The sequence below is a fragment of the Cebus imitator genome, unplaced genomic scaffold (genome assembly GCF_001604975.1).
Source record: "Cebus imitator isolate Cc_AM_T3 unplaced genomic scaffold, Cebus_imitator-1.0 Scaffold316, whole genome shotgun sequence".
NCBI lineage: Eukaryota > Metazoa > Chordata > Mammalia > Primates > Cebidae > Cebus > Cebus imitator.
In genome coordinates, this window is record NW_016107631.1 from 1,356,043 (window position 1) to 1,372,256 (window position 16,214).

At 56.3% G+C, this 16,214-nt stretch overlaps 1 protein-coding gene across 1 annotated transcript in view; it reads left to right on the top strand.

The window, feature by feature from the left end:
* Positions 1–10,440, top strand: part of FADS3 (fatty acid desaturase 3) — a 21,384-nt gene extending 10,944 nt beyond the window's left edge. The window contains exons 2-12 of the mRNA XM_017503838.2: positions 2,202–2,314; positions 2,810–3,005; positions 3,807–3,908; positions 4,033–4,155; positions 5,446–5,506; positions 6,083–6,159; positions 6,674–6,771; positions 7,194–7,290; positions 7,470–7,549; positions 7,672–7,797; positions 10,102–10,440. Coding sequence (XP_017359327.1) covers positions 2,202–2,314; positions 2,810–3,005; positions 3,807–3,908; positions 4,033–4,155; positions 5,446–5,506; positions 6,083–6,159; positions 6,674–6,771; positions 7,194–7,290; positions 7,470–7,549; positions 7,672–7,797; positions 10,102–10,153 — 1,125 coding nt within the window. The 3' untranslated portion in view covers positions 10,154–10,440. The remainder of the gene's footprint in view (positions 1–2,201; positions 2,315–2,809; positions 3,006–3,806; positions 3,909–4,032; positions 4,156–5,445; positions 5,507–6,082; positions 6,160–6,673; positions 6,772–7,193; positions 7,291–7,469; positions 7,550–7,671; positions 7,798–10,101) is intronic.
* The last annotated feature ends 5,774 nt before the right edge of the window (positions 10,441–16,214 follow it).

A 16,214-nucleotide genomic window follows, 5' to 3' on the forward strand; every position in this document is an offset into this window, starting at 1 on the left:
AACTTGTTGATTATCAACTCTAACCTTCTTTCTTTCCTCCTTCTTCCTTCTGCATTGTACTGCACCCCAACTCCAGCTATTACAGAGAATTGCAAGAATATTAGATTATTAATTTTACTTACTTTTTTTTCTTTTTTTGGAAAAATAGAGACAAGGGCAGCCGGGTGGGGTGGCTCATGCCTGTAATCCCAGCACTTTGGGAGGCTGAGGCAGGTGGATTACCTGAGGCAGGGAGTTTGAGACCAGCCTGACTAACATGGAAAAATCCCGTCTCTACTTAAAATACAAAATCAGCTGGGCATGGTGGCACATGCCTGTGTTCCCAGCTACTCAGGAGGCTAAGGCAGGAGAATCACTTGAACCCGGAAGGTGGAGGTTGCAATGAGCTGAGATCGTGCCTTTGCACTCTAGCCTGGGCAATGAGAGTGAAACTCTGTCTTAAAATAAAAAATAAAAAAAAAAAATAGAGACAAGGTCTCACTATGTGGCCCAGGCTGGTCTTGAACTCCTGGCCTCAAGCAATCCTTGTGCCTCGGTCTCCACAAAATGCTGGGATTACACACGTGAGCCACAGTGCCTGGCCCACTTTATTTACTTTAAAAAAAAAAAATAGGCCAGGCGTGGTGGCTCACACCTGTAATCCTAGCACTTTGGGAGGCCAGGGTAGGCGGATCACCTGAGGTCAAGAGTTGGAGACCAACCTGGTTAACACGACAAAACCCTGTCTCTACTGAAAACACAAAAATTAGCCAGGCGTGGTGGCATGTGCCTGTAATCCCAGCTACTCAGGTGAGGAGATAATCACTGAGACAAGATAATTGCTTGAACCCAGGAAACAGAGTTTGCAGTGAGCTGAGATTGTGCTACTGCACTCCAACCTGGGCAACAGAGCAAGACTGTCTAAAAAAAAATTATATTTTCTTCTCCTGCTTCTTGTTTTGTAAGTCAAATGGGTTTAACTGTTCAAGTGTCTTCCTCACAAACCCCCAAGAACTCAATGTGTGTGGCCCCTGACTGATCCACCCCCACCCTGTGACCCAGTGGTCCTCAGTTATAAGTTTTCCTACCTACCCTTCGCCCACTGCTTATGTTTGTACAGGGTTAATTTACAGGGTAAATCAAATGTTTGTGACCCAGATTTTATTCTACATCCAGTAGAAATATGTATGACTTACAGAAAGCTTTTTGGAAAGGCAAAACCTTTTTTTGTGGTTCAAGAAATGGCAGGGCATGGTGGCTCATGCCTGTAATCCCAGCACTTCGTGAGGCCGAGGCAGGTGGATCACAAGGTCAGGAGTTCGAGACCAGCCTGGCTAAGATGGTGAAACATCATCTCTACTAAAAGTACAAAAATTAGTCAGGCATGGTAGCAGGTACCTGTAATCCCAGCTACTCGGGAGGCTGAGGCAGAGAATTGCTTGAACCTGGAAGGCAGAGGTTGCAGTGAGCCAAAATCACACCACAGCACTCTAGCCTAGGCAACAGAGCAAGAGTGTGTCTCAAAAACAAAAACAAAAAACTTTGGGACCCTTATAAGTCAGGCAGTGTCTTTATTGGGCTGGGCACTGTGGCTCACACCTGTAATCCCAGCACTTTGGGAGGCTGAGGCGGATGGATCATGAGGTCAAGAGATCGAGATCATCCTGGCCAACATGGTGAAACCCCATCTCTAAAAATACAGTAATTAGCTGGGCATGGTGGCACAAGCCTGTAGACCCAGCTAACTCAGGAGGCTGAGGCAGGAGAATTGCTTGAACCAGGGTGTTGGAGGTTGCAGTGAGCCGAGATCATGCCACTGCACTCCAGCCTGGGCAACAGAGTGAGACTCCATCTCAGGGGAAAAAAAAAAAAAAAAAAAGAAATCAGTCTTCCAGGGAGGTCTTTCTGTAAATCCAGAGCTGTAGATGTTTGACCGTGTTCAGAGAAGCGCCCTTGTACTGGGTGAAGTGAACGGGGCACAGCAGGTGATGGGTGAAAAGCAGAACAACCTTGGGCCCTGGGAGGACCAGGGAGGGCTCATGGGCACAGCAGACCCACTTGGTCCCATGCCTTTGACTATTCATCAGCCGACTGACTTTCTGTCCATCTGTGGTCTGCTCTGCCCATCCATCCGTAGTTCTTCCGCCTGTCTCTGCTGGCTGCTACTGTGCTTCTCAGCTGTGTCTGTCTGTCCGTCCGCCTGACTGTCTGCTCTCCTTCAGGATGCCTTCCGTGTCTTCCATCAAGATCTCGATTTTGTGCGCAAGTTCCTGCAGCCCCTGCTGATTGGAGAACTGGCCCCAGAGGAACCCAGCCAGGATGGACCCCTGAATGTGAGCAGGGCCCTGGGGGAGGCTCGGCCCCTGAGGAAGTGGGATGGCTGGAGGGCTGGGAGGGAGACATCGAGACATGGCCTGGAGCAGCTCCTTCGGCATTCCTCCCAGGCGGCAGGAAGTTGAAAGTGAAGCTGTAGGGATGCCCTGAGAAGCCCAGGGCTCCAGATCTGGTTCAGCCAGGCACTCATTCGGATCCCGAGGCAAGCTCCTTCCCGGTTGTGGTTCAGCATCCTCATCTACCAGGAGGGTTTTGATGAGCTGATTTCTCTCCTGACTGCAGCCTCTTACCCACCCCATACCTTTTGGGAGGGAGAGGAGGCCTCATCACCAGCCAGTGCTCCAGCTCACATCCTGGGCTGGATGTTCTTGTCACTTCATTCCCCTTTGCACACGCCCCTTGGGCCTGGTGCTGGGAGGAGTGGCTGGGGCTCCAGGAGAATGGGGGTGGGGAGGAATTGCTTCCCTGGCTGACCGGCTCCTCTGCTATGGCAGACGCAGCTGGTCGAGGACTTCCGAGCCCTGCACCAGGCAGCCGAGGACATGAAGCTGTTTGATGCCAGTCCTACCTTCTTTGCTTTCCTGCTGGGCCACATCCTGGCCATGGAGGTGCTGGCCTGGCTCCTCATCTACCTCCTGGGTCCTGGTTGGGTGCCCAGCACCCTGGCCGCCTTCATCCTGGCCATCTCCCAGGTGACCCCAGCTCTGTGTTGCAATTGCCCTAACTGCCCAACTGACATAGGCCCCAGTACACCTGGGCATTGGGAACATATTTGCTAAATGAATGAATGGGCCTTGAACGGATGAATGGGCGAATAAATGGATGAATGAGTGAACAGCCTGAAGTCCTATCAGGTGTGTGTGTGGGTCAAGCTGCATTCCAGATGATCCAAGAAGTCCCTTATTTAACAAATCCTGCCGAGCACAGTGGCGCGTGCATGTAGTCCCAGCTACTTGGGAGGCTGAGGCTGGAGGATCGCGTGAGCCCAGGAGTTCTGGGCTGTAGTGAGCTAGGCCGATTGGGTGTCTCCACTAAGTTTGGCATCAATATGGTGACCTCCCAGGAGTGGGGGACCACCAGGAGAACGAGTGTGCCAGTGACTGTGTGTGGGTGCAGGGGTTGAGGAATGGAAGGAGGGGTGAACCGGCCCAGGTAGGAAACAGAGCAGGTCAAAACTCCTGTGCTGATCAGTAGTGGGATCGCGCCTGTGAATAGCCACTGCACTCCAGCCTGGGCAACATAGTGAGACCCTGTCTCTTAAAAAAAAAAAATATCAATCAAGCACAGGGCCATGGCGCCATAGGCTGCTGCCTTGCAGCTTCATGACACAAGCCCCTCCACCTCCCTGGGACTCAGTTCTCATCTGTAAAAAGAGGACGCTGGCCCACAAGGGTCTTGAAATGGAGCATTCACGCAGGGGTACCCGGCAAGCTGAAAGAGTTTGCTGGGGCTCCGTCCTTCCCAACAGCTTCTGACCCTGCCTGTGTCCCCAGGCTCAGTCCTGGTGTCTGCAGCATGACCTGGGCCATGTCTCTGTCTTCAAGAAATCCCGGTGGAACCACGTGGCCCAGAAGTTCGTGATGGGGCAGCTAAAGGTGAGGGCGGGGATGGGTGGGCAGCCGGGTGCTGAGCTGGGGAAGAGGCGCTGGGTCTACCCAAGTGTGTGGGCACAGAGTGGGAGGCACAGCCTGCCCCTAAGAGCCCTCTCCCACCCCACAGGGCTTCTCCGCCCACTGGTGGAACTTCCGTCATTTCCAGCACCACGCCAAGCCCAACATCTTCCACAAAGACCCAGACGTCACAGTGGCACCGTTCTTCCTCCTGGGGGAGTCATCCATCGAGGTGGGTGGGGAGGGATGTGGACACCCTCTGGCTGGGCCTGCAGCTCAGGGGACCTAATGCAATGAGTCCCCACTCTGCCCCTGACCTAGCCCCTGACCTAGTTCCTGATCTAGCCCCTGACCTAGCCCCTGACCTAGCCCCTGACCTAGCTCCTGACCTAGCCCCTGATCTAGCCCCTGACCTAGTTCCTGATCTAGCCCCTGTTCTAGCCCCTGATCTAGCCCCTGATCTAGCCCCGACCTAGTTCCTGATCTAGCCCCTGATCTAGCCCCTGACCTAGCCCCTGATTTAGCCCCTGTTCTAGCCCCTGACCTAGCCCCTGATCTAGAACCTGACCTAGATCCTGATCTAGCCCCTGGTCTAGCCCCTGACCTAGCCCCTGATCTAGCCCCTGTTCTAGCCCCTGACCTAACCCCTGATCTAGCTCCTGACCTAGTTCCTGTTCTAGCCCCTGACCTAGCCCCTGATCTAGCCCCTGACCTAGCCCCTGATCTAGCCCCTGTTCTAGCCCCTGACCTAACCCCTGATCTAGCTCCTGACCTAGCCCCTGATCTAGCCCCTGACCTAGCCCCTGACCTAGCCCCTGACCTAGCCCCTGACCTAGCCCCTGATCTAGCCCCTGACCTAGCCCCTGATCTAGCCCCTGACCTAGCCCCTGATCTAGCCCCTGTTCTAGCCCCTGACCTAACCCCTGATCTAGTTCCTGACCTAGCCCCTGATCTAGCCCCTGACCTAGCCCCTGACCTAGCTCCTGATCTAGCCCCTGATCTAGCCCCTGACCTAGTTCCTGATCTGGCCCCTGTTCTAGCCCCTGATCTAGCCCCTGACCTAGTTCCTGATCTAGCCCCTGATCTAGCCCCTGACCTAGCCCGTGATCTAGCCCCTGACCTAGCCCCTGACCTAGCCCTTGATCTAGCCCCTGTTCTAGCCCCTGATCTAGCCCCTGACCTAGCCCCTGACCTAGCCCCTGATCTAGCCCCTGTTCTAGCCCCTGATCTAGCCCCTGACCTAGCCCCTGACCTAGCCCCTGATCTAGCCCCTGACCTAGCCTCTGATCTAACCCTTGACCTAGCCCCTGACTTATTTCCTGATCTCGCCTTCACTCTAGCTGGGCTGAGCCCTGCTCCCGTGTCTTTCCTTCCTACCTCCCAACCTGCTGGGGACAACCAACCTGGTTGCTAGAATCTAGAGTTGCCTTTGACCCTTGGCCCCAGCCAGCCCTGTGACCTTGCCTGGGAGAAGGAGGTGGCCTGGAGAGCTGCTGTCTCCAGCCACTGCCTGTCTCCACAGTACGGCAAGAAGAAACGCAGGTACCTACCCTACAACCACCAGCACCTGTACTTCTTCCTGAGTGAGTGTCCATCTGTCCTCCTGGGGTGGGGGTGTCCCTGGGCCTGCACTGTCCTCCCTGCTGTCCTGGACCACTCCCAGCCACCTCCACTTCCTTGTCATGGCACCCACCCAGCCTCTGCAGCCTGTACATACTGTCCCAGCACCATGACTTTCCCCAGCTGTTTGCCCTGCGTGGGACACCTGGCAGCCACAGGCCATCACAGCCCTGCTGGGAGCTTCCTCAAGCCCCACTTAGAATTTCTTCCTTCCCTCACACTAGAGCGGTCTGGGGCCCTAGACACTTTGGGCCATTGTTGGGGCGGACAGAACGAGCACTCAAGGCTGGCCCTGACCTGTGGCAGAAGGGAGGTGGGAGGTTGTGGGATGAGGACAGCCTGGGGAGGCTTGGACACAGGGTCAGGGGCGATGTGGGGTCATCCCAGATGGACGTGACCAGCACCACCAGATGGATGTGACCAGAACTGGGTGCAGGAGGTCCCAGGAGCATTCCTGGGGTAACAGCCCCTCACTCTGCTGCCCACCTGCCTCGGTGGCCCGGCCCCACTCCTGAGCACACTCATGCCCCTTCTTGCAGTTGGCCCACCGATGCTCATCCTGGTGAACTTTGAAGTGGAAAATCTGGCGTACATGCTGGTGTGCATGCAGTGGGCGGTGAGTGGGGTTGCCCAGAACCGCGGGCATCCGGCTGCTGTGGCAGGAGGTAGTGTCTCGGGGGACAGTACCTGCCCATGAAGGCACACTGGGTACACATGTGCGTGCCACGGTGTGGTTTGCATGTGTGCGCGCAGCAGGAGAGCAAGTGTGCCAGTGACTGCGTGCGTGTGGGGGTTGAGGAATGGAAGGTGTGGAGGTCTCTCTCAATGAGGGTGTCCTCTTAGAAGGAATTGCTGGGCCACCTCTGCCAGGCCTCTGTGTCCCTGGCAGGACCTTCCTCAACACACCCTGCATGACACCTTCATCTCTAAGGTCAGCCCTGTGAGCTGGCAAGGCAAGGACCCTGTTCCTTTACCCAACTGAGAAAACCAGAGGGGGTGGTGACCTGTCCTGGGTTCTGAGGCAAATCAGGCAGAAGGGTTGGAACCTGAGGTCCCCCTCCCACCTGCCAGGCCTCCAGACCCCCGGGCGCCTGATGACCCCTCCGTGTCGCCTCTGCCCTCCTCTGCAGGACTTGCTCTGGGCCGCCAGCTTCTATGCCCGCTTCTTCTTATCCTACCTCCCCTTCTACGGCGTCCCTGGGGTGCTGCTCTTCTTTGTTGCTGTCAGGTATGGCAGGGAGTGGTGAGGTCACACACAGGTGACAGGTGACTCCACTGCACCCCCCACCAAAGCCTCCCTTTTTCTGTCTGCAAAATGGGCCCGGGGTTACTGCCTCCCTGGCTCACTGGCGGAATCACATAAACACAAGCGTGAGAGAAGCCCAGGGTCGGCGGGTTTAGGGAGCATGGTGTGGCTTGTAAGTGGCCCCATGGGTGTCCTCCTTTGAGAGCAGGGCTGCTCTGGGCTCAGCCTCACAGTGGACACTGCTCCATTCAGTTTCTTTAAACACTGGCAAGGGGGCGATTACCTCAATCCTATTGTACAGATAAGGAAGCCGAGGCCACCCAGGGACAGCCGCCCTCCAGCCTCCACTCAGGGTGCCTCAGTGGTGAGCTGGACCTAGGGCAGTGCCCAAGCCTCCTCCACAGGGTCCTGGAGAGCCACTGGTTTGTGTGGATCACACAGATAAACCACATCCCCAAGGAGATCGGCCATGAGAAGCACCGGGACTGGGTCAGCTCTCAGGTGGGCAGCAGTAGGGGGGCTGGGTGGGGCCCATCCTGGGTGGGGCGGGGAGTATCCCAGCTAGGAGCCAGCTGGCAAAGGAGGGATGAGGCCCTGGTGGGGCTGCCAGGTGGGGGACAGTGCCGTGGGATCGGGGATCTGCGACGGCTCCTCACCTGTGCCCCGCCGGCTTCCGACAGCTGGTAGCCACCTGCAACGTGGAGCCCTCGCCTTTCGTCGACTGGTTCAGCGGCCACCTCGACTTCCAGATCGAGCACCAGTGAGTGCGGGTGCTGGGGGCCTGTGGGAAGTGGGGAGTGGGTCGTGGAAGGAGACCAGTGGGCAGGGCCTCTCGCTGGAAACCTCCCAGTTCAGGTGCCAGCACACGCTCCCCGCCCCCAGCCTCTTTCCCAGGATGCCGAGACACAACTACAGCCGGGTGGCCCCGCTGGTCAAGTCGCTGTGTGCCAAGCACGGCCTTAGCTATGAGGTGAAGCCCTTCCTTACTGCGCTGGTGGACATTGTCAGGTGAGGCTGCAGCCCGAACCCTTGGCTCCGGTGGCTTCCCCGGGGTCTATGCCTGCTCTTGTCCAGGTCAGCCTCCTTCTGCCCTGCCGGGGCCTCTGAGCCTTACGGGCCCCTCCCTAAGAGCTGCCATTCAGGTCTTTCTGTCCTCGTCCCATGCCCTTCCCCGCTTCCCCAGCCTTCATGCACACAGCAAGAATTTCTGGAGCACCTACCGCAGACTCGGGCTGTCCCACAAACACAGCGGTGTCTGTGGTGCGCAAGTCTATGCTCTATGCAAACCTACCCCCAAAGGCTGAAGGAAAGAAGCTGACAGATCCAGTTTCTCGGAAAGAAACACTTAATAGGGACTTATGAACAGAAGCCGTGTCACAGGGCTGGGAGCGGTGGCTCATGCTTGTAATCCCAGCACTTGGGGAGGCTGAGGTAGGCAGATCAGTTGAGGTCAGGAGTTCGAGACCAGCCTGGGCAACACGGTGAAACCTCATATCTACTAAAATAATACAAAAAACTAGCCGAGCATGGCAACATGCACCTGTAGTCCCAGCTACTCAGGAGGCTGAGGCAAGAGAATTGATTGAACCTGGGAGGCAGAGGTTGCAGTGAGCCGAGATCGCACCACTGCACTCCAGCCTGGGAGACAAAGTGAGACTCTTGTCTCAAAAAAAAAAAAAAAAAAATGCAGCCCCTGCCTGGTCACCTGCTCCCCTCACCTCTCCCCACCCTGAGGGGCTTTTATTGTTTTGCCAAAGCACATCTCCCATTTTCTGTAATTTACTTATTTGTTATTTTAACTGCTTGCTGTTTGCTCAGCTCCAAGAAGGCAGGAAGCTCCCTGGAGCCTGTTTTGATCTCCCACTGTAGGAACACAGCCTGTTGGATGGCAAGGGCTATGCATCTTCAAGCAAAACTGTCTGATAACTGATGCTTGACCCTAAATGCCAAGCTCATGGCACAGAGAACCCCCTCCTGTAGACGTTTTTCAATCTCCAGTGGTCGGCAAGTTCATAAGGACCACCTGCATGAAGTTCACCCTGCAAGCCTGCTATACAGAGGGTACTTTTTGGAGGGCATGTGAGGGGATCTACCATCTCTTGGCCGCCTGAGATATGATTTTTTGTTTGTTTATTTTTGAGACAGTCTCACTCTGTCGCCCAGGCTGGACTGCAGTGGTGGGATCTCAGTTCACTGCAACCTCTGTCTCGAGGATTCAAGTGATTCTCCTGCTTCAGCCTCCCAAGTAGCTGGGATTATAGGCACCCGCCACCACGCCCAGCTAATTTTTATAGTTTTTTTTTTTTTTAAATAGCAACAGAGTTTGACCATGTTGGCCAGGCTGGTCTCAATCTCCTGACCTCATGATCCGCCCGCCTCAGCCTCCCTAAGTGCTAGGATTACAGGCATGCGCCACCACACCCAGCTGGGGCTGCATTTTTAATAAGGTGGTAGGATGGGCAGTATCGACAGGCTGGCATGTGAGCAGGGACAGGGAGGAGGGGAGAGGCCTCACCCTGGGGACATCTGGCGAAGAGTGTTCAGGCAGAGAGCATTTGACCCTGAATGCCAAGCTCATGGCATAGATAACTGAGGCAGGCATGCAGGCGCTCAGAGGAGGGACATGCCCAGCTTGCATCTTGGAAAGCCGCCCCTACTGGGAATGACTGGCAGGCAGGAGTTGAAGTGGAAAGAGTAGAGTGGAGGCCACTCAGCCCTGTGGCCACCTTGGAGATGGGGAACAGAGGCCAGATTCTAGGTCTCACACCTCTGTGCCTTTGCACACGCTGTTCCTCTTACTTGGATGCCCTTCCTTCCTGTACTGGTGTTCAGATGCCCACTTCTCCATGACCCCTCCCAGCCTGATGCTTTGGGCCCCTGGCATTTGGCACAGCCCCTTTAGAGCACCTGGCACGGAGCTTCCTAGCAAGTTGTTGACGTTTCTGGCTCCTCTGCTCAATATTGGGCCCAACATTGGGTGGGCAGGTTCTATCTCTGGGTTGCAGCGCCCAGCAGAAGGAGGCGATAGAGAACTGGGTGCAGGAGGGACAGCTCCCCCGAGGCTCATGCCTGAACTTGGCCTTGGCTACCGTCCAGCTCCCCTACCCCACATCGCTCACCTGGCCTAGATTCCACTCCAGAGAATGAGCACTCAGCTGTTCTCACAACCCAGCCCCTGGGTCCCGCATCGCTGCCTGCCCCCAGGGAAGGGAACCCACACGGAATGGGATATTTCCACTGACACTTACCATGGGGGATATAGGGTGTAAGCATCTTGCAACTGAGCTCCTAACACCCACGCCAACCTCCCAGGTCCCTGAAGAAGTCTGGTGACATCTGGCTGGACACCTACCTCCATCACTGAAGGCAGCACCCCCGCGGGCACAGAATGGCTCAGGGCACCAGCAGCCAAGCCAGCCCCTGGCGGGATCGACAACACTGCCCCTCCACTGGCCAGCCTCGGGGTGCCCTGCCTGCCCTCCTGGTACTGTTATCTTCCCCTCAGCCCCCTCACATGTGTGTTCAGCAGCCCTAGGCCTTGGCTTTGGGCTTAATGGGACGGGGTAGAGGGAAGGAGAGCATAGCACATTTTCCTAGAGCAAGAATCAGGGGAAAGCTGTTATTTTTAATATTAAAATACATCCAGATGTATTATGGAGTGGAGTGGTAAATTTGCATGAGTTTTGAAGCTGGCGTCTGCCCAGATGCCCCAACAGCATTCAGGCTCTCAGCCCTGTGTGTGTTGTTGGGGCGGGGGCAGGGAACGCTGAGGAGCTCCCTTCAGCTCTAGATGCCCATGGCTGTCTGGACTTGGACCTGCCCCAGGGCCTATTCACTTCCTGTGCATGCTGGGCTTCAAGTCACTTGACCCTTCTGCATGATCGGATGAGCAGGCCCAGCAGATGAGGACCCAGGCCTGGGGGCCGTGTCTGTAGACACCTCTGGACACGGGTTGGGGAAGATGGTTGTGGCTCTGGACCTGCACTGGCCTCCCACAGCCCTCTATGATGGGGGCATCAAAGGGCCCCACCCAGTGGGCCACCAGCCTTTGCCCCATGTCCCAAGAAGGCAACATCAATCTCCCTGAAGCCCACCGGGGACCAGGTGCCTGCCTGTAGTTACTGCAGTGAAGAAGCTGGACCCCCGCAGTGTGGCCATTCCTGTCCCCGAGTCCCTGGAGTCAGGTCTCGGGCTCGTCTAGCGATGGCTGGACTGTGCCTGTGTGTTTTGGACAGTTATGTGGAGGGCTTTGAGTTGCTTCTTGGGGCACCCAGAATTGGGAAGAAGATCTGGCTGGATCACTCAGTCCCCAGCACCCACACACCCCAGCAGCTCCAAACCGAGCCGAGGGTTTCATCTGATGGTCGGCAGCTTGAAAAATTAGCTGAGTGAGGATGTCTCTGAGGCCTTTCTGGAGTGGGAGCCCGGGTCGCCCCACCAGCTGCAGGGATTGCCCCCCACTTTGTCTGGGCTTCCATTGGTCTGGACTGGGTTCTCTTTGGGAGACGGAAAAGGTGCGAATTCTGCCAATTCCTGTTTGGCCCTTCCCAGAACCATCCTCCAGGGATGGAGCTGGAAGGGAAGCCTGCGCTGCCTCATCAGCCCACCCCCACTCCACACACACACACACACACAAACTGGCCCTGAGTGTGGCTGCCCATGAACATCTTCTCTTCCGAGACAGCTAGAAAGCTCCTCTCAGGGCTAAAGCTGATCACCACAGTCTCGCACCTGCTTCCTCTCTGCAGGGCAGGGCCATCTGCACATTCCCATGAGCTCTTGCTGCTCTTCCAAGGGGCCCCCCTTCTAGGATGTTCTCTTGGACCCACAGGGCTCCTCCCCTGCCCTGCCCAGCCTGTGGCCAGGGTCTCTGTGACAGCACCTAGAATACTGACCTCATTCGCTGCTGGAGGCTGGTGGCAGCCCAGAGCTGGCCCAGGAGACCTTGGTGTGTGTTTTCTGAGGATGACAGACAGACAGATGGGATGTCTGGGTCCTGCTTCCTTCACCCTGACTTCTGAGGCAGGGGAGCACTGGGGGAGGCCCTCCTTGGCTCACATCATCTCCCAGGCCCAGGAGCAGACAGCCCAAAGCTCCCCATGGCCTCCCAGCCAAGGGTAGTGCCAGCAGAGACCTCCTGGCAGGTGGGGGAAGCAGAGGGTGGCAACCCCTTCAGCTTGGTTGTGAGTGAGGTACCTGCGCTTCTCCAGGTGTGGTCACCCAGCCCCACCCTGATCCACTCAAGTCAGACAGACTTGGGGGTGGGGTCGGGGTAAGTCCTGTCTCTGCCAGGAAGCAGGCTCTGTGACCTCGGGGGAGTTCCTTGACCCCTCTGAGCAGTAGCACCTACGGTGATGGAAGAAAGGCTCTTGGCAAAGGGCAGAGCAGCAGGCACAGAAGTTTATTCACAAATTTTATGCATATAACCCAATGCCCCGGGGTTACCATTTGCTCTGTCACCTGGGACAAGTTCTTTGCCTTCTCTGAGCCTCAGTTTTCAACCGAGGGTAAGACTGGATGCTCCTTGAAAGGTACTTCCTGCCTCAAAGGCACGCCCAGTGTGGCTTGCATTCAGGGTTTCTGCACAGGCTGTTTCCTCTGTGGGGACACCCCCTTCCTGTCCCACCTGTTTAAATCCTGCTTGCTCCTGGTGCCATGCGGGCACCCTGACCCAGGGCAGGCTCTGAATGGCATTCCCTCCATCCCTGGCCTGGCAGGGCTCCATCCATACCCTGGTAGGGATCGCTGCACGCTGGCTCCGAGGGGCTCACCAGGGAGATGCTAACATCGAGGACCCACGACAGCAGAGCCTGCAGCGCCACCCAGGGGCACCCGGAGCATCTGTGCCAGTGTGGGGCGGGGCGTGCTCCTTGCTGCCCCTGGTGGTGGCCAAGGGCAGTTACCTGGTAACTTGCTTCGCAGACCCCTGGGAGGCCCCGCCCTCAGCTGCCACTCCTAGGTTTCTCCGACCCCCTGGGATCCATCACTATTGGGGAAATCTTTGCTTTGTCCCAATGTCCCCCATGCTAGAGCCCCTGGAAGCAGGTCACCCTCTCAGTCCTGAGCTGAGCTCCCCCTTCTCCATCTGTTGGTCTCTTCATCTCAGAACAAAGGCTTAGGGCACAGAGGCCAGGTTTGTAAAAAAAGGCTTTGGTGAAACCTCTGAAAAACTGTGTTCTTTTTTTTTTTTTGAGACGCAGTCTTCTGCTGTCACCCAGGCTGGAATGCAGTGGTGCCATCTTGGCTCTCTGCAACCTCCTCCTCCCAGTTCGGTTCAAGCGATTTTCCTACCTCAGCCTCCCAAGCAGCTGGGACTACAGGTGTGTGCCACCACATTTGGCTAATTTTTTGTATTGTTAGTAGAGATGGGGTTTCACTATGTTGGCCAGGCTGGTCTCAAACTCTTGACCTCGTGATCCACCCGCCTCAGCCTCCCAAAGTGCTGGGATTACAGGCGTGAGCCACCTCACCTGGCCAGTGTTCCTTTTACTGTCTGCACGAGAGACCTGGGCCCAGAGGAAAAACAGATCCCAAAGGAAGCCAAAACCACAGCGTTGCTTTGTTCCTTCAATCACCAACATTTGCTACTATGGGTCTCCCAGCCCAGGTAGATGTTGGAAGTGATGATGCCCAGGAGCCAGCCCCTGCCTGGCATGTGGGGAGTGGCTGGGGGGGGACAGGGGGGAAACTATCTCTTTTGTGACAGAACAGGCAGTGGGTTTCTCAAGGGTCCCCACACACACACTATGTCCTGGGGCAATGAGCCAGCACTACCACTTGGCCTGGCTGCTGTCACTCTTTATCTTGGACACTTGCTCTTGAATGGGACAATGTAGAAGAAAAAGACCTGAATGCCTTTAAAATACAAAGCAAAGCATTTGTGACGGTGGAAGACAATGGGGACGGGGTCCTGAAATCTTAGTGCGCTGGGTGGCTGCTTGTCCTGTGTATGAAGCCAGTCTGGTTAGAGAAGGAAAACGAGACCGGGCGCAGTGGCTCACGCCTGTAATCCCAGCACTTTGGGAGGCCGAGGCGGGTGGATCACAAGGTCAGGAGATCGAGACCATCCTGGTCAACCTGGTGAAACCCCGTCTCTACTAAAAATACAAAAATTAGCTGGGCATGGTGGTGGGCACCCGTAATCCCAGCTACTCAGGAGGCTGAGGCAGGAGAATCGTTTGAACCTGGGAGGCGGAGGTGGCAGTGAGCCGATATCCTGCCACTGCACTCCAGCCTGGCACCACAGCAAGACTCCATCTCAAGCAAAAAAAAAAAATTTTTTTTTCTAAAAATAGTCTCATGGGCACTGGCATTTCAGCCTGGGGCAAGCCTTCCACACAGCACCCCATTTCCCTCTCAAATGTTTGAACAGGGACTCTTTGAGAGGCAGCTTCTTATCCAGAGGGGCATATCTCTCGGGGGATGGTGCAGCCAGGTCAGCTGAGGAGTCCTGATGTCCCCGAGGCAGTGTGTCACACAAGCAAGGGCCGGCCGCTCCTGACATCAGCCCAAGCCTAGCCTCGGCAGCTGCCAGCTCTGCCCTGGCCAACTTAGTAGACTTCCTCTCCCGTCCCGCTGGGTCCAGAGGGCTTTGGAGTATCCAGCCAGACACCCGAGGAGAATCTGCCTCTGGTGCCGCAGACACACACACACAGACACACACACACACAGACACACACACACACACACACACAGACACAGACACACACACACACAGACACACACACACACACACAGCCTAGGCCTGGGGCCCTGCAGATGCCCCCCACCACCCACAAAGCGGATACCCTTTTATCTGCGTAGCCACCCCACTCTTATCTCTTCCACAGAGACTAACTGCCCTCCACTGCTGCCACCCCTCTGGCCAGCCACTGGCTGGGCCTCCTGGGAGCTGTCTGACATTTGATGGGATGGGGACAGGGTGCCTTGGTCTGGGAACCAGCCCTTTCAGTGCAGGAGAGGTGACCAGGAGCCTGCGAGCTAGAGGCAGAATGCTGCTGCTGTGTGTGTGGCCTCAGACCAGTCCTTTCCTCTCTCTGGGCTCAACCTCACGGCCTGTGATGAAGACATTGGGGTTTGATCACTAAGGGCCTTGAATATTCGGGCACTATGACTTTGGCAGGGGATAGGGGTTAGAAACTCACAATTCTGGCGGTGTTGGCAAGGTGGTCAGCTAAGTACAGGGACAGGAAGGCGTGGTTAAGCAGAGAGCAGATATGAATGTCCCCAGCTTCTTGACTGGGGGAAGTGCTCAAAGGCAAGGCAGGGCTGGACGGGGCTGGGGAAGCCACAGAGAAGCTCTGAAGTGCCCGGTGAGGCCAAGATTTACCTGGTTCACTCATAGCCCCAGCGTCCATTTGGAATTCAGTCTCCCCAACCCTGAGCCCCAAGGTTGTTATGGGTGATGGACCCTGGATTTCCACCTGGCAGGGTTGGGGGGCCTGGGCAGGTTGCCATCCTGGAGGCGGGGCACAGGCCCTGGGCAGAGGGCGGGAGGCATTCTTGCCAGGGTCTTGCAACCTTGAAGGATGAGTCCACTAGGAGGCAAGGCCTAGGGTAAGCTGGTGTTGAGATAATGGCATCCTTGGGCCCCCTCTAGCCTCTAGCCTACCCCCGGGGACTGTGGCCCACAGGGCCAGGGAGGGCAAAGGACTCCCCAGGGCTGCTTGGTGAATCCTGGGCATTTCTGCTTTCTCACTCAGGGCTTCTATAATGCCAGGCCTTACTCAGGACAGCCCATGGCCACTAGGGAGCCACATGTACCCCACCCAGTCTGCTGCCTGTCCCTACCTGGCTAGATTTCAGCCAGGCAAAGTGGGGGTTGGGGAACCAGGGGTGAGGTCTATTCGGGAGCCCTCCCCATCCATGCTGGGAGCAGCTACAAAGCCAAAGGGAGGCCCTGAGGTGTTGACTAGCCAGTGCCTCTTGGTCCTTCCTTGGCACACCTTCCCACGCTCAGCCCTGCCAGGACGGCGAGCCCAGAAACGATGCCAGAGCAGCATGGGGGCTTGTAGGAGGCCGACTGGACAAGTGCCCCTGGCATGTTCCTTTGGACGCTTCTCAGGCTCTGGGGTCAGACACACCCAGGACCCAATCTCTGTGCCTATGAACTGGTGACCTTGGGCGAGGGTAGCATCAGCCTCCCCACAGCCTGTGGGTCTGAATGAGCCACTGCACATATGGGCACGGGTGCCACAAGACAGAATCAGCCTCCAGAGCCTTCAACCTCCAGCCTCCGACCTTTTTTTCTTGGAGGCCGAATCTCACTGTCACCAGGCTGGAATACAATGGCAGGATCTCAGCTCACTGTAACCTCCGCCTCCCAGGATCTAGCAATTCTCCTGCCTCAACCTTTCGAATAGCTGGGACTACAGGCGCGTGCCACCATGCCCAACTAATTTTTGTATTTTTAGTAGAGGTGGGGT